The following is a 25,095-nucleotide window of genomic DNA, read 5'->3' as shown; positions in this document are numbered from 1 at the left end:
ACAGCAACATTTTTATCCGCTTATGCCTGCCATGTACATCGTAGCTGGTTTCTACTTTTGTCTAACCAATTCGAGTTAGATCTTTGCACTTGCTTCTGCATCCCCAAACATAGCCTCTCCCGCATTTTGTACTAGCGATCGGCTCTCCTGTGGCTGCTGGAGCTCTTTCTAACTCGTACACTGTCGCCACAACTCAATTCCCTGCTGGATTTAGTTCGGCAATTATTTTAGTTTCAGTCAATTTAAATTGGCATTTCGGGCTGCGCGCAACATTTTCCGTTACCGTTTGCTGGCAGCGCCACTGCGACGGTTCATTATTTACAGCTGCTGTGTTTGTTTCGGACTGCGACGTGCTCACTCGTTTTTAGGCTGCTACACATTCTTGTGCCTTTTGCAGTTGCCAGTAATTGCTGTTTGAGCAAATGTTGAAGATGCTTATCATCTGCAATGTTGGCTCCAGCTCACTAAGCCTTGGCTCGAACAAGTGAATTTTATAATTAGCGGAGAATTTTGCATGCGAAAATGATACGAGGGGTTTGGGCTTTAGCATGATGGCCAAGTTTACAAATATTGTTTTATTATTGGTAATTACAAATGAATTTAAATATATGTTAATACTGAGATTTTAGTAAGAATTAAAATTTAAATTTAAAAAATGACTAAAATTTAAAGATATATTAATATTAAAATTATTAAAAATTAAAATTAAATTTAAAATTCTAACTATAATTAAAATTTTAATTTTTATTTAAAACAAAAAATTTAGAACTTAAAACTTCAGTCTTAAAACTTAAACTTAAAACTTAAAACTTTAAAGGAAAGAACAGGAAAAGAGAAATAAATTAAATAAAAAATTACTTACATACATATACTCGTATAAAGAAAAAATTAAAAAAAAGGTATACTAAAAGAAGACTTAAGATGAATTATAAATAATTAAATGAGAGAGAAAAAAATGTTGAAAGAAACTCAAAACAATTCAGCTAAACCACAAATGAAGAATAGCAAAACATTCTACAGAATTGCAATATAATTACTCGCGGCCACGCTTACAATCGTGCAAATTGTTGAAAGTGTGTAATATTGCTACGCTCTGTTAGTTTTTGCCACTCTTTCACACTTTCACCTTCATTTATTCGTATGCTTTTCGTGTAACATACAGATCTGCAGATTCGATTTCACATAAAGATAGACATTTGTTAAGTGCACTTACATACAGATATATTTTACTCATATGGTTTCTGTACTTTAAATATACAATAACAATTAACAAGTATGTACGAATATATGTATACGTCATTTACATGTCTGTTAGTGCTTCATTTGCGTTTCATTGTCTGTTCGTTTGACCAGCTCGCGTGACAGCCGCTGGTGTTGACACACATTTTTTCCGCTCGTCTAACTTTGCCAATTGATTTGTTTTAAATAGCCAATTACTTTTTTCAGCACTTTTTACCATTTGCTCTCTGCGGTTTTCTATTGCGGCTGTAATAGATAGCGGTGGGACCGTTTCGTTTACTATTTAATTTAATGTTAATGAAAACGCTTGCGATAATTGAAATTGAATACAACTTTAATGGTGTTGTTGGTACTTCCCGATCTACAATTTTTACGCCAATTAAAAAACTCCTTTCTATTTTTAGGTTACAAATTCAAAATATTGATTTCACTTTGTATTTAATTATCGATATCGAAGAGAATTTCAACGAAACGAAATAAGTAAACACTGAAAACAGCAATGTTTTAAATTTTAAAGTATATAATATATCCATAAATATCCAATATTTTGACTTAGGTTACGTTAGAGCGAAAAAATTTCAAAAAGTCATATTTATGGTTCCATTACCATCGATTTATTTTAAAAACTAATATATACCACGCGATATACTTTATAGAGAAGCTCAGAAAAATTTAAACAACCTATCAGTGATGTCTTAAAAACAACGAAAATAACCGAGTTCGACTCGTTCCATTAGTTCGAATGTTCAAAAATGATTCAAACGAAGGTTCAATATCATAGAAGATGAGATATCAAGCGCGAATGACACAACATTATTCTACAATCGATTGAACAGCTGTTTCATCTACTCTAAACTTTGTCAAGGATAGTTAATACAGGTCACAGTGCTACTTAAGCAACTGAAAGTATTGCTGCTTGTTCAATATTCTGAAAAAAAGTTGCAAAGTTATCTAACCGGTGGGAGAAAAGGAAAGTTGGAAATTTCAAATCGATACTTTAGGTCCGAGAGACTACTTCTCATATACATACAAATATTGAAATTAATCGTTATTGTATTCATACATACATATATACGTGGATAACAGCTTAGGCTTCTCTTAGCAAAATTATCAAATATATCACCATAAGTGCCACTTAACTCACTGAATTGCACACCACCAAGAGCCGCAGGTAACATAAGAAACCAATGAGCAATAATGTATTTTGCCATATTCATACAAAAACAAATGCAAATACGTACAAACTTTACCGGCAACGACACAACAAAAAGAAACAGCTTAGACCAAAGTGATTCTTTAAAAGACACGCATATATTAATATACCTACAAACACATAAGTTAAACACTGGAGGGGTAATTTACACCCATATCTAGCCAGCAATATGCTGAGGCACTAAAACCGTTTGGATATTCGCGCATTCATTAAGAAAAATTACTGCCATTGCGAGTGCCGCATACTAGTGTTGCAAGCAAATGTCATTGGATGTGGCAGAACGACATGCGCATGTAATGGCGGTCAACGATGAGACTATGCCAAGTGACACTGTTGTTGGTCAGCAGTTACAACAACAGCAAGCAGAACAATACAAAAAAACAGCAATAAAACAAAAAATTAATAGCAAAACACCGTTAGGCGCATTTCGACAGCTGCTGCACCTGCGCGGCTTGACAAGAGTGACGCGCACAAACACAAAAACAACGAAAACAGCAAGAACAACAACATATTGAGCTAATGCAAATAGCATTAGTGGCTTGGAAATGAAGCAAATTAATGTGCAACATTTGCTGCCGCGTGACAACGCCATTGCCCAAGGAGTGCTGGTTAAAGAAGCTCTGCATGCAGATTGGCGCATCTGCTTAGTGGAAAATGCCGAAACCCTATTAAAATATGAGAAACAATATTTTTTTTCGGTTTTGATTTCAGAAGTATACAACTGCTTGTCGTGTAGTTGCCACACTCGTTTCGGCTTTTGACATGAACTCGGTAAAAAATAGGTAAACAGCATCAAAACGACGCATCGCACGAACAAAATTGTGCAGTGGGAACACACATACAACAACGAAGAACGCGGTATCAGAAGACAGTGGATTTGAACTTTAACCTGTTGCATTTTGTTCTTGTTGTTGGATTTTGGTTGTTATTTACGGCGCATGCAAGATGAAAGTATGTTTTGAGTTGAACTATGGTTTGGGTTTCAATTTTTTTTGGAATTAAAAATAAAAATGAATACCAAACAAGTTGTAAGTGAGGAAAAGGCCCAGCAAATAATCGGAAGGCACAATATTAGGGACATGAGGTTTAGGCTAAGGTCCAGACAAAAATTTTTCATAGCCAATTTTGACCAAAATAAACCGATCAAAATCAAATCTCTACATCGGTTATAGTGAGGCTTGGAAAGGACTGGACTGATATTACTCAAGCATATTCTAGAAGATGTTTCAACATATTCGGCATAAAGTCTGGATTGGAACTGCTACAGAGAGAAACAGTTGAAAAGTTCTTTGAATACTTTGAACTGTCTGTAGAACGGTGCTTCACCAAAACTCCTCCTTGTTGGAGGTATGTCCCAACGTCAGAATTCAGCTTACAAAAGTTAACATCAAGAAGCATACGATGTACTGTTAGAACACACTGATTACTGTTATTAGACCTGGGTTCAGTCTTTATATTATTTTTAAAAAATATTTCATGTTATCATTCAAGCGTCTCCTCTGCCTTGCGTCAAAAGTCTTCTTTCATTACAGACATCACTTAAATATCAAATTTCACGGCATTAGCTACACATTAACGACAACTCTGAATACTCGCTGGGGGCATTGTTGTTGTCAGCCTATCTTATTTGAATTTATTTTGCGAATTCTTGTTTTTCTCCTTTGCTGCACAGGCGCGACATCGCGATTATTTAAGCATGCAGCAAAACGAGGTGACACAAACGTATGAATCGAAACAAAAAATATATATAAAAACTTGTTTTCCAATGCGGTTTTCCGGCAGAGATGCGGCTTTGCCACAAAATTTTTTGTTGCAATCGCATTTTTTCATTTGTCTGCTCGCTTGCCGTAACATCGAAGCGCCGCAAATGCAACTATTTACTATTAATTAACCGTTTGGTAGCTTCGACACAGATAATAGGGCATCAAATGCAACAAAACCAAAAATTCTAAACAAAGACAGCAAATGCCTAATGCGCATGCGCAACAGCAAAATTGTAAAGTGCAAAATAAAATAAATTTTAATGAACTCTATTTCATGTAATATTTTGCATGGAGTTTGTCGCTTCAGTCTTTTGTATGCCGGCTTTTAGTTAAAGTTTTAACTGTTTCATTTTATTATTTTTTGCAAGTTTTCTCATTTTGGTTGAACAAGTTGCTTTAGTGGCAGGTCACATTGGCCTTCAACTGCCGCCATTCAGCTGTTTATCAGAAGTCAGACGGCAAAACAACTTTCAATTGCAAGCACGCCACCAACAAATGTGGCATGTACATATATATTAAAATGTTTACATGTATGTGTGTTCATAGTCGCTTAAGTACAAGTGCACAATAGTTAATAAATTACCATAAATGGTTAACGGCTTCAAAATTCCAAATGCGCTGACAATGCTGTCACTGGCATTGCAAATGAACCGCAAATGTTGTTTGTTGTAATACACTTAGTTATGTAGTAAATGAATGTGCCACAAAGTTGTTGTATACCGCAAGTAAGACGGTCAGCAGACCTTCATGCCTCATTGTATTTCTGGTAATGCGTGTAATTGAAATTTCAATTATAATTTAATTAGTCGCTTCAAAGTAATATTTTAAGCCTGAAGGCACTTGTTGTGAACATTTGTTGTTTTATAAATTTAGTTGTGCTTTTTGAAATGTTTCATAATATTTATGTGGCAATTACGTTCGCATATTAGGCGAAGGTTTTTTGATGCGGTACAAATCGTCCAATGATTGAATAAATTATGAGCGAAAATGCTAATTAACAAAAGATTAAATAATAATATGGAGATGTTAAGTAAATGCCTCATCAAACTACATAACAAGTTATTTGTATGAAAAATTTAGTTTTATAAGCAAAATTTGATAAAATTTTAGTTTAAAATTTAAACTATGTGCTTCGATGTAGTTATTGTAACTATAAGTAATCTAATTCTTTGAAACTATTTTGATGAATTTAGTAGATACACCAAACTCAATAATAGTTCTGTTTATAACTAACAGGTTATATTGATTATTTGTATAACCTCAAGACGTATACCACAACTAGTAAGAAAACTCTACAAAGAACAAGTGTTCAAGCTCTTAAAATAATTAGTTAGACGCATTTTATACCCAGATGACATATTGCTTCCTAAATTTTTTCTCAGTCCTTGGCTCGATTTGTAAACTTCTTTATTCAAGAGTTCTTTACTGACTAAATAATTTCACGTTAGATTTTTCTCCTTTTGTAGTTTTACAATTATTTCAATTAAAGTGATAACAGTAAAAACAAAGCCAAAGCGAAATCTGATAAAAAAAATAAGATTTCTTCAAAAGTCTCGACCATAGCTCCATTTATTGGTTATCGGATGCAAACACTCACAACCCAATCCTAACATACTTAACAAATAATACATGCAATTTTTCAGTGTTATATCGGGCAGATCGAAAAGTGTGAATGAGAGGGCACCACTTGACGCCACAAATTTAGTAGTTAAAAGTATCCTTCCAAAGAGAGCATGATGAGTGAAGAAAGTTTCGGTATTTTGGAAAAATTTATAAAAGAGGAATCTCGTGTTGTAGTTAAACACTAATCGAAAGCCGACATATTTTAAAGCAAAAGGCAAATCATACTATAAAATTTTGCTAAAAATTAAAAATATGGAAATAATCGATCTTTTCTCCTTACTTCAATGGTGTATACCAATTGTCGGTGAAACAAATAATATGATATGGTCAAAATCGGGTTTTGAAAGGAAAAATATATTTTTTTTGATGAACCGACTTTGATCATATTATATAGCAACTGTCATATAGGGCGTATAGTGTTATGATCTATTGAGAAGGTAGAAGACTTTTGCTCACACTGTATTTTGAGAAAAAATTTGCAAGGATGCTTGTTTTTAGCTATAACTATAATATACATTTTTTATTAATTAAAAACAACTACAACTTGCAAAGTGCTTTGAATGAATTCAGTTAACCTAAATTTTAATATTGAAAAATGAAAACCCAAAGAAAGACAGAACCAATTATTTTATTGTTTTTAAAAATAGCGTTGCTCCCTAATGTATGTATATTACTTAAGCTTTTTTAGAAGAAGTTTGATTTTGTGGAAAAACTGAACGAATAAAATATGTATGTTCTCTAACATTGCGCATGATTAAATAACAGCTCGAGTCAAGACATTTCTTTCCAAATTATATATTGAACTCTGAATGAAAACATGTCTATACTAAGTAAACTCAATATATATAAATAATAATAATTCCTGTGGCTAAGGTATACATATTATAACAAACTACTCAATACAGCCGGTATAAGAATCCAAGCGAAGTTTTAATTTTGAAAATGTATAAAACAAATATTTATCAACTGAAAAAAATATGAATTTTCCATTTAGAATTTTACTGAAAATCAATTTTTTTTTTAATTTTGAAAATCTGCTGTTGTTTAGAAATATGTATACCATATATTGGTATATGTAGATTTTTTAGTTATATATGAATGTTGTTGATGTTCACATAATTAAGATATATACTATCCAATTAAGTTGGATCAAACTGAACACAGTGTGCTAAATTTTACTAAAATTGGTAGAGTAGCTGAGAAGTTAACCCCGGGAGAAAACTTGGCACGTAATTTCTATATATATTAAAGTATTTATGTGCATGAGTTCCAACATTATCTCTAATTAATTTAATGACACCAAAGTACAGTGGAACCAACGAAAACAGGTCTTGTTGAACTAACATAAGACAACGAGTCTGTGAACTTCACAGCTTTCTGCTCTGAGCAATGTATGTTTGTATGTATTTAATGAAATGCAGTGAATTCCTAACATAATTTTCCACACATCAGCTAGGCAAATATTTAGGTCGGTGGGTCTTCATTGGCCATTCGAAGATAATTACCGTTATTTTGCGAAAGTAGTTCAGCAACTCGAGTTCACACAATTAACAATTTGCAGAACAAATAGAAACAGGTGTCTTTATATACACATACATGTATGTGTGTGTGTGCGTGTATATATATATTTGTATCGCTTGCACCTTCTAGCGATCGCAACATTTTGAATTTCTTCTCAGCAATGACGATGCGCCTGAGAAAAGTCAAGAGGAATTTGTGATGCAAGTGATTGGCAGTTTGCATGTGTGTATGTGTGTGCGTCTCAACGTGTTGTTGTGCATATGCAGAGTAGATTGCGGCTTTTGCAAGGCAGCAAACCAATTTAGCGCAAGCTGGAGTAATATGATCTTGCTTGTAGTTGAATCGTCAATGCCAACAACATTATTGAGTGGCAGCGGCCAAATAGCTACCAGCCTGCCAGCTGACGCGCGCGACTCTCCACAGCAATGAATAACAACAAAAATACAGATCAACAAACACAAAACAACCAGCGAGAATTGTAATTGGCATGAGGCAAGAAATTATGACAGCAACCACAACAACAACAAGCACACGCACAACTAGCAAAAAATTGCGCTACTCGCCTCTAGCGGGGGGCGGTGGCCGCTGTGTTGCTGTTGGCAGCCAGTTGTTGTACAAAAATGCTAAACTCATGCCAATCCGCTATGCGCGCTTATGAAGCTGTAGCACGGCGCTGGGTGGAGTTTGCATTGCCAGACACAATTTATTTTTTATTTTGTTGTTGTTGTTGTTCTTGTGGTTTGTATTTCTGATGCTTGCAATTTTCTTCATTTCAAACTCCTTTTTATTGTTGTTATTACGTTGCTTGCACTATTTACTGGCAGTTGCGTTGTTGTTGCAAGATGCTGACTGCCCGTCTCACTGTCCACCTAATACCTTGTGGTTCTCTGATCTGGTCTGATTTTGGCCCGTTATATTATGATTGCATTCCTGCTGCCACAATGCTTCAGCCTCCAACGCCCGCATGGATACTCTTTTGCTCTATTCAAAGTTCAGTTTAGTGTTATGCAGTGTACCTCACTGAGCTGGGCTCTTAACCGCGTTTTTGTTGTTGTTGTTGTTAAGGTTCAATTACAAGGAATGCGCTCGCCGCGGCTTGAAAGCTTTCGTTTGCTATTCTTATTATTGTTGTTGTTGTTGTTTGTACTGAACTTCTTACTGTTCTTGCATTATATCGTTTTTTTCCTTCGTTTCTTTTTTTCTATAGAATTTTTTGTGTTTCGAAAAAATGTTGCAACAGAAGTGCTGCGCTTTATTATTATTATTGCTAATGCTGGTGTAGAATTCTTTGTTGTTGTTAGATGTATTTGTTGCTGGCTTGTTGTTGTTGCTGCCGCAATAATGATCACTCAAGTTGCCTAACCTTATTATTTTGATGTTAACAATGAGTTCTTTGGACACCGTTTCCGGGTGTTGTTGCAAGTAGCTGCTATATGCTTTGTTGTGATGTGCATTTGGTGTTGCAAAAGCATTTTGCTGATAGTATGGGGTGTTACGGTTTGTTGCAGTAACGCTTCATTAATATTGCTTACCACTGAATTAACTAATAAGCAGTGTGAAGCATTGTTGTTGTTTTTTTATGCAACAGGGTTAGTTTAAGTAGGTCGAATCGGTGTAATGGGTTTTGAAAGTATTAGTGTATATTGAATATGTGTTTCCAACATCAAACTAAATTTTTATTTTTATATTATATTTCAAATAATGATATTTAGTAGACCCGAAAAAGCTCTAAAATATTTTAGTGTATACCATAGCAGGTTCGAAATTACTTAGTTTAGAAATGTTTAAGCTAAGTGAAAATTTTTTTAGTTAAGTTAAGTTATGTTCTGTTTAATTATGTTAAGTTAAGTTATGTTATGTAATTTTTGAGATTTCGAAAATATTAACCCTAGTATGTCGTTTCCGTAATAATAACAAAGTAGTAGTTGCAAAGTATTACCTACATTTAGGCGTTACTACAGCTAAACTATTTTACAAAATTTTTAGCGAAGTCACACACCTAAAATTGTCATTTTTTCACCGCAGAACTTTTGCTCTGTAAAGAATTCCAACCACAACTGCTTTATTACATAAAATAGCAGCACATAATCGAAAAAATGTGGAAAACGGTTGGCCTCAAGGGCCATCCCTGCAACTTCGCGCTAATTTCATACGCTAACGTTCAAATTTCGCTTTTTTCACTGCTTTTGAGCTCTTCGAAATTTTTCGTTTTCAATATCTCGCAAGTAAATCAACCGATTTTGACCCGGTTTGCGGCAAACGATGTGTTTTTCAAGGTTTAGAACTGATTAGTTTTTGGTGTTGATCGGTCAAGTTGTTTGGAAGAAATTCGAAAAAACGATTTTTCAAAATTTTTATTTTTGAGATTTCTCAAAATCTACTGGTCCGATTGGGTCCAAGCTCACACGAAATTAAAGTGCAATGAAACCCTTTGGAATGCCGTTTAGTTTATTCAAATCGGTTGAGCCGTTTAAAAGTTATAAGAGGGTCACATACATCCACACACACACACATACATCCACACATACATACAGACATACGGACATCATCGTAGAAATGTTCGGGGAAGCTTCCTCGACCCTCAGAACGTCGAGATCTGTTGAGAACTCGATTTTTTCAAAATGGGGTGAAACCAATATCTTCCCGATTTTTAGAAAATTTTCCATTTTCTTAGCGGGAAGTTAAAAAAGTGCCAGTAATGCCATCAGCCCCAAACTAACGCAACTGTCCGTGACTAAATTATCAGTTTTGATGACAATACTAGAACATTTAGGCGTGAATGACGCAAATTGTAAAATTATTACTGAAACTGAAGGAAAAGAGAAATAACAATACATGCAGACAGCATGTAGCCGTAATGATGTGATGTTCTCAGCGCTGAAAGTATATAACACACACAGTTCCAAACATATTGTACAAAAAATAAGGAAAGTACAAATGAAATGAAAGTCCGACACATTGGCGGTTGTGTGAATGTATATTGCCGGGTAGGCAGTTTGTGGCATGACATAAGTTCTGCAAGCTCACAGTCTACACTGTCAAACTCTGACCACGAACACAGGAAAACAATAAAAACAAAGCAGTTAAACAAAGAGCCGCCTTTTTATGCAAGCAAAAGAAGCGCAAACTACTGTAAGGAATGGCGAAGGCAAAAAAAGAATGTCACTCAACTAGCCCGTTTACTACAAAATTCACTGAGCGCAAATTTTTAAAACTATAAAGAGTGTTTATAGCTTTGCGTACTAGCAGCAACAGTTTTTAGTGCTTTTACCTTACTAAATAACTGTTCTACTTGTTAAAAAGTGCATCTTCACAACCTCACTAAAAATATCATAGTTGCTACCTGTAAGTGGCATCTTCATAGCTTAAACTCAGAAAAATTGCAAAGTGCAAAAAATTGGTTGCATGTTGCTAAGCCCTCATATACATATACAAACATAGTCATATATATAAGTAAAGATGTGTATAAACTTACACATAAGTACATATATCTTCTCTATCCTCTATTCGTTAATTCTTTCCATCATCGCAACATGATTTTCCTCCACGCGCTCACTTGCAACACGACTCATAAAGCAGCACAACCTTTCTTTCCACTTCATCTTTATTTTATTTTATTTATTCCCCTTCAATGTTAAATAATTTTTAACAGGCCGCAACGCTTAATTACAAGCCAAAATCTTGAAACTGTAGAACTTAGTAAAAGAGTAAACGACAATAACAACAAGAAAAACTTACATACAAACTATATTATTTATTGCTCTCGAACGGTAAGTGGCTGGCCTTTGGCTTTGCTTGCATTAAGCTGCTGTGAAGCTAACCTGTGTTAAGTACAACATTTTATAAGCCAACGGTGCACAGCAGAAGTGGCACAACAATTAGGAAATTAAATTGCGCGATTTCATACCAAATTTTGATCATAAAATCTTGTGGTTAAGTGGATAAATGTTTAGGCACCGCCATTGCATGGATAAAATGAATATTCAAATTAAAAGTAATAAAGTTACACAGGATATTCGAACTCATTTTCAATCGTTCACAAACAATCCTGGTTACGTCACTAGAACTAAATATTCAAGGAATTTCAACTATCGACTGAATTGTGTGTGGAATGTCTTCTCCCGCTACATCAAAAAATGTCATGCTCCTTGACCTTCACAAATGAACAACAAAGGTCCTCCATAGGAAAGGAGTTAAAATGTGACTCAACAGGTTATATTCGCGGCAGAGAAACTGAAACTTTCCAATAACAACATTTGAAATATTCCACTTAAAGCCAACTTTTCTACTTCTAAACTTCAGACGCATACTATGGGGGTTGTTTAAACTGGCGCTGGAACTGAAATCATGTACTTACATATGTCTCCAACAATTGGTCTCCATATTCTATAAAGGCACTAAATCTGGGCTCTTGCATGTCGCTATTACCTTCACTAAGAAACTACAGAACGGAAATTATAAGCCAATTAGACAAACAATATTATGACTTTATTCTATTGAAAAAAGTTGAAAAGTATACTCACTTCCTAATATATTATATATACATCCCTAATATACATACATATATACAAGCTTACGGTCAGCCTATTTAATACTTTCTAAGCATTTTACGCCATGAATTAAATTAAATCTGCAGTTCTAAGATTTCAATCTAAGTGCAACTTTATCGCGCTGCCTCGTTTGCGCATTACGTGTTGCATGCGGCCTGACACACATCGCCAGCACCGATGGTGAATGTCGCTGCACCAGCAGCAGTTGAAACTTTCCGCGCGTTGTTCACACTCTGTGCGCAATTTGGTTCACTCTGTTGCTTTCTTTTCGTTTTCCCATATTCTGGCTGTCGCTAGACAGCTTCAGCACGCTTTCGAACGCTTCCTTTCACATTCTCCTTTTTGCTGCTGTTGTTGCTGTCGCTGATGATGATGACGGGCTGACAGGCCGTACATGCAACAGGCAACGGCGTGCTCGGCTGCACGAGTGAGTGTCGATTGGTCAGGTGCAGCAGACAGCAGTCAAGCCACCGGCACTACAACAACAACATCATCACTTAGAACGTCGCAATGCAGTAGTCAACGATGCCGTTGGAGAGCCGTTATGTGCGCTATTGCACTGTTATGTTGCACAAGCGAAGCTCTGTCAAAAGGAAGCAGCCAAAAAAAAGCATAAAAAGAAGTAACAGTTAGCGAAACAGTGGCAATGATTGCCGTTTGTGAGCTCCTCTTTAACGCTCGGCGACTGTGCTGTCGGCCAAGACAGGATGCCGCATTTTTGTGTCTTGCGCCCTTCAGTTTTGTGCCACTTTGGCTGCACATGCTTGTAAGCTTTTAAGTTGGTGTTGGTTTTGTTTTAGTTTATTTTTTTATTGTTCCCAACCGCCACTCGCTTGCTTCTTTTCGCTGGTTTAAATTGTTGTTAGTATTCTATGTGTTGTGCTTGATTATTTTGTACTCCTCGTACTTCCCCTGATTCTGCTCGAACATTGCAGCTGTTTGCGCTTGATTTTACTGCAGATACCGTAATTGCCATGGTAAATGCGCGCTGTAGCAACAATGTATTTGTGGAAACTTTGGTAGACTGCGTGCTTTGCTTTGTGAGTAACTACAGTTGGTTTGCAGTTTAGTGCTTTTTCTTTCTGATTTATGTCCACATACTCATAAAGAAATGAACTCATGAAGCACAGGGTCTTAATTCATACCCATGAGTCTGAGTATGTATAGGAAGGTAGGAAGCGCGTCTACCAGTGGAATAAATCTAATGTATTTTTTATATATATTTCGAGTCAGTTTTTAAACAACTAACTCTTAAATGATTCAAAAGGTACTAGTATCGAACCTATTCTTGTATGACTAGTTTAAAATCAGTTTAACAGAGCTTACTTCTTTAACGATCACTTATATATGTAAGTGGGACTAGACATCAAAAAACACCTATTCTTACGCAGCTCTTGTGACTTTGCCGATTTATTGATCGGACACATATTGGCTTTTTGTGTAGTTTAAAACTTAAGCCAATATTAAGAGTTATTTCTGGGTAAATAAATAAAATTTTACATGTTTTTATTGCAAAAGGCGTTGGAGGTTCACGAAAAGTTCAAAACATACTTTTGTGACAGCTTTCCACATCGAAATATTTCAACAACGAAATTTAGGAATGTTAAATCAGACTCTCTTTCTTCCTTACTTTAAATTTATGAAGGGGAGAATAACGGAGCTGTTATTTTTAGAGCCGCTCTAACCTTTTTTGTTTTCTCACCACTGAAGAACAGATAACTATAAAGTATAATATATTTCTTATTAGTTGAGATCAGGTTTCAAAAGCCTAGCGAGAATTTAATGTTTGGCTAGTTATGTACTATTATTGGAACGAGCTTAAGCGGCACACTTACTGAGAAGTTTTGAAGAAATAGATTATTTTTCATATTTCGGCAGGTTGTACACATCTCTAAAAAAAAAAAAAAAAATACTCTTAAAATTTTTAAATAATTAATAAATTTTTTTTTTGTTTTATTTCCCAAAAATCTCCTTTTTCTAATACGCTATTTCAACTATGTAAGTACATATAGTAAATCTATTTATGCTCGATTGAGTACGCGTTTTGGATGAAATAATATAATTTATTAGGAAGATACTTTTCTAAAATTATGAAACATTTGGTTTTGTTCCAAATTAATGACTACCTGGAAACACTTTTAATTAAACCAGTTATGTTACACAGCATCACACCCCAGAAATCATTTCAGTAAATTTCGGCTATACAAGCAGAGAATGGTAATAATATTTAATTAACATTCTCTGATACAAGTATATGTACCTGTAACAAATCGTTGCCTACATTTAGGCTGATTTGTTTTAATTTCCATGAGTGAATGATATGATAGACTCACAATAAAAGTTATTGCAAATATTTAATGAAAATTCGAAAAACATAAAAAGCTATTAAAGAAATTTTGTTGAGTGTAGTTTCTTAATGAACTCCTTACAAATATTAACAAAACCTCTAATTGTAGGCAATAATTTTTTAACTTTCGTAAGCTAATAAAATGACATTTTATGCGTAATTACTTAAATTATTTTTCTGAGGTTAGCATTTATATAATATTAAACAAGGAAAATTTCCAAAATTCACCAAATCTGTTATCTAAGATGTATAATTGCTTCGAAATTATAAATTTACTAATAGTTATTTCAAAATAAAATAATTCACTCCCTCTCTCTTTCTCTAACATCATAACCTCTCCGGAATTTATAAACTCATTCTTGTGTGTCAGTGATTTCAAAATGTAAAGCAGTTCATTTTGTTAAAGTAACATTACCAAAAGGAGTATTGGTCATACAACCGAGACCCTGACATCCAAAAAACGCTGCAGCAGCTGTTCGCGCTGCTTTCCCAGTTTTTTTCACAATCCGCTGACCGTTCATTGAAGCCATTCTACACTAACACACATTTCTAGCTGCACTCAAACAGATTCCTGATTTTATACCACTATTAGTATTTTTTATTTTTTTGTTGCTATTGTTTTTGCCACAACATTGTGTAAGCCGCCAGTTGTGCATCACAATCGCATTTTTGCACCCAAAATGGGTTGCCACTGTTGACCATATTCGGTGTGGCATATCTTTGAATACAAATAACTTTTTGCAGAACGTAGAGGCATGCAAAAACAACAACACACAAAAAGAAGCAGCAAAAACAGCGTTGGCATTACAATGTGCGCTGAGTGGCATTAACGATTAGCAACACAACAGCAGCAACAACACTATGAACAGTTGAAATAGCGCAAAAAACTGTCTTTGAATTCACCGTTTCATGGGTGAAGTTGCATAAATGCAAATGCAAAGTCGCTGGCAATAACGATTTGCTGAATAATCGCTGGAAAATAAGTTGGAAAGAAATAGAGGGGTAGAATACAGAATAAAATAAGGATAATAATAAAAGCAAGAAAAAAATAAATAATAATAAAAAACGTTCTGAAATAGTAAACACATGCAAAATTTAAAATTACCGTTAATAAAGTTTAAATACAGGGTGTTTGAAAAATATTTGCTTTGAGAGCAAACTACAAAAGCACGCTCACTTATTTTGCGTTGAACGCCAATTGGAAGTGAATGAAGCCTATAGAAATGATTCAAGGTTAATGAGAAGCATAAAAACGCTTGTCGACAACCAACTTTAAATAAATTTAGTTTTTATTTTTATATTTTTTAATTTTTCTTATTATTTTACTTTGGGCATGTTTATATACATAGGCACATACACCATAAATATGTCTTTATTTACATACCCAACCAGTTAGCACAGGCTAGAAGTGCTTTAGTTGTTGGTGTCCACGCCAAGTGTATGTTATTATTTGTTGCAGACCGTTTATCGCTGGTGACAGGGTTTATAATTTACGAAATTGTTGTAAATAATTCATGCAACATGTTCTTAATTATTTTTGCACTAGTTTTCAGCATTAGACAATCACGTATATATGTATGTAAGTGTGCAAATTCTATTTTTATTCACTTATTCACGCAGTACTTCATTGAAATGAACCCAAAAGACAAAAAACAAAAAGCACTAACCAATGTTCCATGTGCCAGTTAAAATTACGTTAGTATATATGGCCACCTACTTTATCGATTTGTACTTAAAAATTCACACAATTTTCAAACATAGTTAAGTGGCGAATGTGCTGTCCTTGAAAGTGCATGGAAATGTTCCTTAAAATAAAAATATTTTTAAAAAATTTTTGTATATTTTGTAGAAAAAAATTTTCCTGGTGTAAAATTGCTCATAAAATAAATAAGTTGTTCATGTCATATTAAATATTATTATGTTTCATAAAAAGGAATTTAAATTATGGAAAATTGCGGTAATAAATTATAAGGTTTATAAATTATAATAAACTTTAGGAAATATTCGTAATTTCTTCGGCTTAAAGTCAAATTCAATAAATATTATTTAATGAAATAAATTCAAAAAGTTTGTAGAAAATTTCGATATGCCTAAGGAAAAAAAACTACTTAAAATCTTTTCTGTTCTTGATCTCCCTTTCGCTCTTTTCCACTTGTCTATAAAATCTATATTTAAACGAGGCAACTATAATTTAAAAAGGTCAATTTCGGACTATAATATGGATGCGCCTTTAATACGAACCAGTTGACCATGTATAGAGCTTATAAAAAATTATACTGTCGCACAAAATAGTTCTTTTAAGTTTCATTTTCTCTCGTGTTATTCTACAAATACTCTTCGCTCATACTTAACATAGCAAACCTGAGCTGAGCGCTAAGCTCAAAAATGCTTCCTAAAGCAGCCCAGCAAAGTTCTAAAACCCAGTTCTATTTTAAAATTAATAAAAACCTGCAGGAAGTTATCATACAATTTAAGTAAATAATAATAATAAGAACTGTAATATTGTTAAGGACTCGAATCTCATATTTACAAACAAAAAAATATTTCTTCAACTTTTTCTGGTGACAACTCTTCGATCGGCTTCTCCGTATACATACAATTTATCTCTTCTTGCAGATCGCAAAATTTAATATTTATATAACATATTTTTGTTATATTTTTTCATAATAGATATAAATCATTTGTAATTAAGTTATGTTCTAATATTCAGCATAATTTTTCCAATTTGCATATTAAAATTATTTATTTCTAATATTTTTTCTTTTTATTTTCTTTTGCATTTTAGCCACACAATGTCAGCGCCACTTAATATACGCCGAAGTGCAGCAGCAAGCATCGCGCGCTCGTTATTTTTAATATTGTTGCTCAGTTGCCAACGTATTTCTGGCATTTTGGGCAAATCACAATTGTGTGAAGTTGAAACGGGACAAACGAATATTATATTGGATATAGAAGAGAGTCGTGGTGATTGTAAGTAGAAAATTATGAAATATTTTTTTGCATTAATAGAAATATAAATAGAGGGAAGGGGCACAATACAATACAAGAAAACTTTACAGGAATAATGTAGAAATACAGAAAATCAATCATGAATCGTAATGATTGGTGTATTTTTGCAAATTCTTATATTAGTTCTGCTGAAAGCAGATAATTTTCAGGAAATATTTACTTCTTACTACATTAAAAATCACTAAACTAACTTTTTGCTACCTAAAAAGCTGCTCCATCTGGCGCAATGCTTTTGCACTATAATTTATTTAACATTTATCTCTGAAATGTGCCACTTTTTTTAATTTTTTTCTATTTCAAATAATTACTTAATAAAACACCTTTTTTGTATTTGCATATCTTTAACTTAATTGTTGCACGCATATCACTCATTTATCTAAGATTGCAATCAGTTTTGTAGGCCAGCCATTATCACTGAGAAAGTCATACCTATATACCTAAATATAGATATCACTTAATGTCAATTCAGATTTTTCAGCGTACGAGTATTTGCTACACTTTTATTTATTTCTCTCGATTCGCAGAGTTAATTAAATTTACGAGCGAATTCTACCCACCAGCAGCAGAACGATAATGTTGCATGCCACAGCCTAGCATGCCCGCATTGATGAGCCCACTCCCTAGTAATATATAAAAATTACCATCATTTTTCTTCATCACTTTATGTGCTAGACACAGCAGTTAGCGCTTACATTTCACTGCACATTGTTGTTGTTTGCTAGCGCTCAAATATTTATAAATCATTTGCTTGTTTTATGGCGAGTTGCTACTTTTATTATAAATTATTTGCCTTTATCGCTTAGTCGCTTGTAGATATTTGCAAATATACGCCACATTGTTTGTAGGGCTAACAAGCAACATTAATCAAAGTGGCATATAAATGTAGCAGACCGCATGTGTGAGACGCCAGTACAAGTTGCACCTATGTTGCAAACGCTTGGGATTTACTTAAGGGCAAGCTGTGCTTAAACAACACTTTTCATAATAGCAATAATCAAACCCATAATTGGAAAAGGGGTATAATTTTCTAGCAGCGAAAGTTTTACTCCGCACTTAGGTCTTTAGTAATTGGAAAAAAGTTGAGTATACGCCCTGGCCGTCGCACATCGAAATGCAGGCGTCTTACACAAAAGTTATCGCACAAAATCAACGCAGCCATTTCAACTGGAGCAATTTCGTGCAGCAAATGAACTTTTCGCACATTTATAATTTGCAACATGCTACAGCGTCAACAACAGCAACTAAAGCAGCAGCTTCCGCTTGGTCCATTTCATAAGTTGCTTTGCTCAATGAATTGCTGAGCTGCGCCAACCGCCTTGCCACTATATTAAATCACAATAAATGAATCAGCTTTGTGGCTATTTCCACAAGTACAACAACAAAAAGTACAAAAATAATCATTTACAAGGCGAACGCATAAAGGCGAGGTAAAATATGGTAACATAAATGTTTATATACGCTGATGATGATAATGCGTTGCCAGTTATTGCCTACACTACAACAAAATGTGGCAGCAATTCTGTACACACTAACTTGCACGTGACGCCATTCAAAGGCGTTCACCAATTACTTTTTCAAAGGCAAGCACACACACACTCATATATGCTTACATACACACTCATCTACGTGGCACCCTTCTTGTGTTGCTTGTCGTCTACATATCGTGTTGCAAGTTGCCAAGTGTTGTATGTTCAAGGTATGACTCGTATGTTGTAGATTACGGTGCGTGCCACTGCTGCCACTATTATTAAAGTGTTCTTGCTATTCGTTGTTTTTGTTGCTGTTAATGTTTGTTGTTTCGCTGTTACGATTGTGTTGCGATAGCAAAAGCAGATCAATTTACTTTTATGCGCCTGCCACTTCACTGTGGCAGATGAAAGCGAATAGAAATAAAACTGATTAAAAGAATCGAGTCGACGTATTATTTTTCCTTTCCTTTATTCGCTCTTCTCGCTTATTCTTCCTGGCGTTGCGCCTCTCTAGTTGGTGCCGTCATATCCTGCAGCTACTTTAGCTGCAATTCAAAGTTGTGGCTTTTATAGCACTGTGGCACAGTGTTTTGTTGTGATTATTTGTATGCAATTGTCTGAAACTATTCATGCCTTAAAAAAATTTTTTTTTAATATAAATTTTGATGCAAAATAGGGAGACCAACTTATTTTTAAATATATTCTTCATTGTTATATTGAATGGAGAAGTAGGTCCAAATAATAAATATTTAGCAAAGTCGCCAACTTAACATAGATGAACCTTAAATGTTTCGAGAACCAAAACACAATAAACCAGGTCTACAAAGCAATACCATTTCACCGCCCAAATAAATAATAAAAATCAAGGCTTTTTTATAATATAATTTCTTGTCTTATAATTTTCAACGCAATCAGTATTCTCTTTTTCAAAATCCTGTTAAACTATTTCTGACACTTTATATGTGTACCTTTCCCCAAAAGATTGCCGACATTCAGGCGCATTGTTCAACAATAGGTATGAAGCAAAATCTGACTCCGAACACGGTGTAGAGAGATATTTTTCAGGAACTACTCATATCTTTCGAATCTTAAACAGTAATATAAGCTTAAGGAAAACTAAATATTTTTCGGATAATTAAAAAAAAATTGGAAAGAGCTATAATAAACATTTTGGTTTTCGGAACATGATGATTCTACGAAAATTTCTTAACGGTATAAAAAGTAACCGAAATATGTATTGCCTACATTTTGGCACTATATTTAGCTAAGTTGCGAACCTGTTAAATCATTATGGAGAATGAAGAGCCACGAACATAAATAAACAATCTATACAGCAAAATTAGTGATTCAGCATTAAAATTCTGGATTTACATTTTTGGACTTTACTTTACTTCATTAATATTGTTATCAACTGAACTATTTTATTGTATTTCCACTTTATTTTTGTAAACTTTATTGAATGTCAAAACGATTCTCCATTTCCAATGTAGGGTATCGAAAACTAACTCTCTTCTTTCTAACAATCCTCAAAACTCTATTGCGATTCATCTAACTAAATCACCGTGCGCAGTCCTGGCTCTGGATTTTTTACTTGTTCTTAGTTGTTGTTTTATTTGTCTACCACATCAACTTTTGCGGTTTGCCGCTTTTATTAACAAAGAGAAATCGTTTTTAAACAAAACTTTGATTGTTATGCCAATGTTGAGCGCTGCATGTAGATGCCGGCGAATAGTAAAAACAACAACATCAAATGCAGGCAACAGGTATACAAAGTCTTAGCAGGCAGCAATATTTTGCCAAAGCAACGCATCAGCGCGAAGATCTTCAAATTTATTACATGTATTAGTTATATGCACACACACACATGCACACGAATACATAGACAGTGTTGCATTTCATTGGTGCATCGTCCATATTATAGCTGTGCTGTTGCCTTCCTTTTAATCATTACAATGGAAAATTGAATAAGCCATCGGCGATGAAATGAAAAATATTGGCGTGATTGCGGTTAAATTAACAATTGCTTTTATAGAGTTTGCCAACACATACACACACACATATGCATATTTACGTTTATATAAGCCAGCATATACGCACATGTTGTTGCATATGGATCTATCATCGGTGCCACACAGTAATAGTTATTTGTTGCAACCGAAAACAATTGCGATCAACGATAAACGCTGCGATTACCATTTGTTCCACCAACAAAGACACTGTAAATTTTCTCTTTTGCATTTAGTTAGCTACGTGAAAATTGCTTTGGCATCTCCCTCAGCCACACGTTAGTGCCCCGTGCCGTATACATTGCCACCGGCTATTTAAACAAACGCCACAAACTCGAAGGTATTTGCTTTTACATTGTTTGCAGCGGGAAATTGATACCATTTTTCACTTTTCATTTACATTATTGCATTCGCTATGTACGAGTACTTACCATGCAACTAGCACTTTCGCATTAGTTTCGGAGATGTAAATAGGTAAGTACAGAAATGTCCAATAGAGGACTTCGATAAGCGTGCTTCAACCGCAAATTGGAAAACAAAAATATACATATTGATTTTCATACCTCATTCTAGTTTTGGAAATATATTGATGTCAATAATACCGTTAGACTATTGCGGCTACAGGTGATCCCACATATTACCAGAATGACTTAGTCGCTAAATGGACTTTAAGTTTTACTACTTTTTGTGGAAGTTCTTCTAATCAGAAATGGAAATCACTCGAAGAAAAGGTGGACTAACTGAACTCTCTGATTTTGGTGTTCTAAAAAATCCATTTTTTGCTATGATACTTTCCAAAAATTCTTGAAGTAGAAACTTATCCTTAGCCCACATTTTTTTTTGTAATTAGTGGAAGGTCCTTTCAGGAATATATAGGTTTCATTATATTCTTGAACTCTTCTATTTAAAGCAAAACGTTTAGCTTCTGTATATAAAACATAGTGTGTTCCAAATTTTTATACTCTCGCAACCTGTTCCTACAGAGTATAATAGTTTTGTTCACCTAACGGTTGTTTGTATCACCTAAAACTTATCGAGTTAGATATAGGGTTATATATATATAAATGATCAGGATGAAGAGACGAGTTGAAATCCGGGTGACTGTCTGTCCGTCCGTCCGTCCGTCCGTCCGTCCGTGCAAGCTCTAACTTGAGTAAAAATTGATATATCTTTATGAAACTTGGTAGACATGTTTCCTGGTACCGTGAGACGGTTGGTATTGCAGATGGGCGTAATCAGACCACTGCCACGCCCACAAAACGCCATTAATCAAAAACAAATAACTTGCCATAACTAAGCTCCGCAATAAGACACAAGACTGTTATTTGGTACACAAGATCACATTAGGGAGGGGCATGTGCAGTTGAAACTTTTTTTTAAAAAGTGGGCGTGGTCCCGCCTCTAATAGGTTTAATGTGCATATCTCCTAAACCGCTAATGTTATATTAACAAAATTCACTAGAAGCAAATGTTTTTAGCACTTCTATTGACGGTGTGAAAATAGTTGAAATCGGGTGGCAACTCCGCCCACTCCCCATATAACGGTACTGTTAAAAACTACTAAAAGCGCGATAAATCAAGCACTAAACACGCCAGAGACATTAAATTTTATCTCTGAGATGGTATAAGATGACTTTATAGGAACCGCGTTCAAAATTAGTCAGTGGGTGTGGCACAGCCCACTTTTAGGTGAAAACCCATATCTTGAGATCTGCTCAACCGATTTCAACCAAATTCGGTGCATAACGTTCTTTTCATGTTTTTATGTCATAGTGCGAAAATGGGCGAAATCGGACTACAACCACGCTTACTTCCAATGTAACACCATTTTCAATTCCATCTGATTCTTTCACTTTCCACTATGCAAATCAGGTAACAATGATTATATCGGGGTAAAACTTTGCGTGAATAATGTAATTAAAGTATGCCACCTTGCGGCCAAAAATTGTCTAAATCGAACAAAAACTGTTCAAACCCCTAAGTACTAAATATGTGGACCCCAGTGCCTATAGTTGACCTTCTACCGAAAATATCAGTCAATCCACAAAGAAATCTCAAACGAGTATACCATTTGACTTTGCGAGAGTATAAAATGTTCGATTACATCCGAACTTAGCCCTTCCTTACTTGTTTAACCTGGAATTGTTACATATTTTCGTCCACTCATTATGCATGCATTGTGATCAGAAATTTTCCGGAATTTGTCATTTAAACTGCCCGCGTTGAACATTTTTAAGCACTTTTTTTTTGTTAGAATGGTAGCACTGTACTTAATTACTATGCCAAAAATTAACGTCATCTGTCAAGCAGTTCGTTTGCAGCAGCTGTTGAAATCAGTCGACCTCAGTAGTGTTTTACGATTTTTACAATGGAAAAAAATATTAAACAAGGATTTTGTGGTTGGAACAAAATTTCATGTGCGGAATCGTTGCGAATGTTAGAAAAGGCTTATTATGAATCTATTCTATCGAAAACCCAAGTCTACGACTGGTACACAAATTTTAAGGATGGCCGAAATCCGTCGAAGACTTGTCTCGTTCGTCGTCCTTTGACGTCAACCACTGACGTGTACATCAAAAAAGTGAAGGAAATCGTGCTCGAAAATCGTCATGCAAGTGTTTGAGAAACAGCTCGTAAGCTATACATCGGCCATGAAGCAGCTCGTTTGATTGTGACAGATAATTTGGGAATGAGACGCGTCAATACTCGGCTTTTTCCAAAAGAGCTGGATTTTTTGCAAAAAGACCATTGTGTGTAATGCTTTTAAGACCAAAAACTCGTTCAATGCCATCGATCAACTACCGTTTTCGGATACACCGGATTTGACCCCATGTGATTTTTTTGTTTCCAAACATCAAGTTACTACACCGTGGAACCCGTTTCGACTCGATTGAAGCCGTAAACGAAAATTCGCAGAGGGAACGAAAGGCGATCTGGAAGAGAGAGAATTGATGTGGTATATGTGTATCGCTTCAGAAGGAGCATATTTTGAAGGCGAAAAAATAAATATTGATGAAGATTAAAAAATTTTCGTTTCATTTACAATTTCCGGAACTTTCTGGTCAGATGGTACATTAAAACCTCGGATTTACTACTTTTCAGTGACATGGATATAATCTCATTGCCCAGAAAATTTGGCATCTTAAATATAGCACAGATAATTTTAATACACTTTTGAAATTATCAAAGCCTTACAGCATGTCACCAGAGGAAAATTTAAAATCAAAGCTAGTTATCGAGACTTCTTAAGAATTGTTCTATCTGGTCTTGGTTGGTGGAACAACCAACATCCATACAGTATAAAAGTAGGTAAACACAGTAGCCAGTTTTGTGTTTCTCAAGTTCACAAAAAAGTATCCATACACATAATTTTGCTTTCGTTTTAATTTCGTTTTGAATAGTACAGATGTTCATGTAATAAATACATCCAATGCGTTTTTTTCGGTTCGTTGTCCGTCTGTGCGTTGACATTGTCATTTGGTGCGCCTATAAATACTTGTATGCGTTGCTCGTCGTCGGCTACAGTGTCCTGGTCGCAAACACGTGGTGGACTACTGAACATGAAGGCAAACTCCATGCGTTGCAGTTGCAACGAGTGTGGCGCATTAAATTACACATTGTGCGCCAGCGAGTCGAATGGTTTTGCCAGCACAGAAATTATTGTTGCACCAAATGGTGGAGTGAGTCGCATTACAGCCAGACAAAATATTCTGCACGTACACACAAAAATATTGCAAGTGCTGGCGAAATGCATAAATAAGGCATTCCAAAGTGCCAAGAGTGTGACGCAAACTTTTAAAATACAAAATCGTTAGCGGTTACAAATAATTGTGATGAGAATGTTATCAAGTTGCTGGCTGTCAGCGTGTTGTAAGTTGTAAATATTTCTTAGTTGGTGGCATGGTGTTTGAATTGGATTTTTTGTGGATTGAAGTTACTCATAGAGAGATACAACCTTTATTATATTGGAAAAGTTGTTCCTGGTCCGAGGAACTGCACCAAACGCGACATTTATCATCAGTTAGGCCGTTTTTTTTGTTCCTTTATCCTACTTTTTTCCTTAAAATTCTGGGAACCAAGAAATATTCACAAACATTTTACGAGGAAGCTTCAAATTATTATTCCTTGGCATATCTCATCAAATGAAAGCATTATGTACGTTCTCAGTTGGGCGCTTTTGGTCAAAGTTACCCATTGGTGATTAGTGAATGAAAATTGAAACTTAAGACTGTGGCTCCAGAAAGTTTGATATTGCTGTTTATGAGGCATCAAATATCTACTCAAAAGTAGATTAGTCGTTAATGTTTTACTTCGGTGGTCTTATTCTACGCCTAAAGTTCCCAACAGATTGACAT

The 25,095-nt window shown here is 34.9% G+C and overlaps 1 protein-coding gene across 4 annotated transcripts in view; it reads left to right on the top strand.

The window, feature by feature from the left end:
- The window catches only part of LOC106624824 (cadherin-99C-like), a 388,115-nt gene that overhangs the window by 324,193 nt on the left and 38,827 nt on the right, over positions 1 to 25,095 (top strand). For all 4 annotated transcript variants that reach the window (XM_070105969.1, XM_070105968.1, XM_070105970.1 and 1 more), the window contains exon 4: positions 17,042 to 17,226. In XM_070105969.1, coding sequence (XP_069962070.1) covers positions 17,049 to 17,226 — 178 coding nt within the window. In that variant the 5' untranslated portion in view covers positions 17,042 to 17,048. The remainder of the gene's footprint in view (positions 1 to 17,041; positions 17,227 to 25,095) is intronic.

This window comes from Bactrocera oleae, chromosome 2, assembly GCF_042242935.1.
Source record: "Bactrocera oleae isolate idBacOlea1 chromosome 2, idBacOlea1, whole genome shotgun sequence".
Taxonomy (NCBI): domain Eukaryota; kingdom Metazoa; phylum Arthropoda; class Insecta; order Diptera; family Tephritidae; genus Bactrocera; species Bactrocera oleae.
Note: the sequence above shows the minus strand (reverse complement) of the source record. Positions and strands in the feature narration are given on the sequence as shown.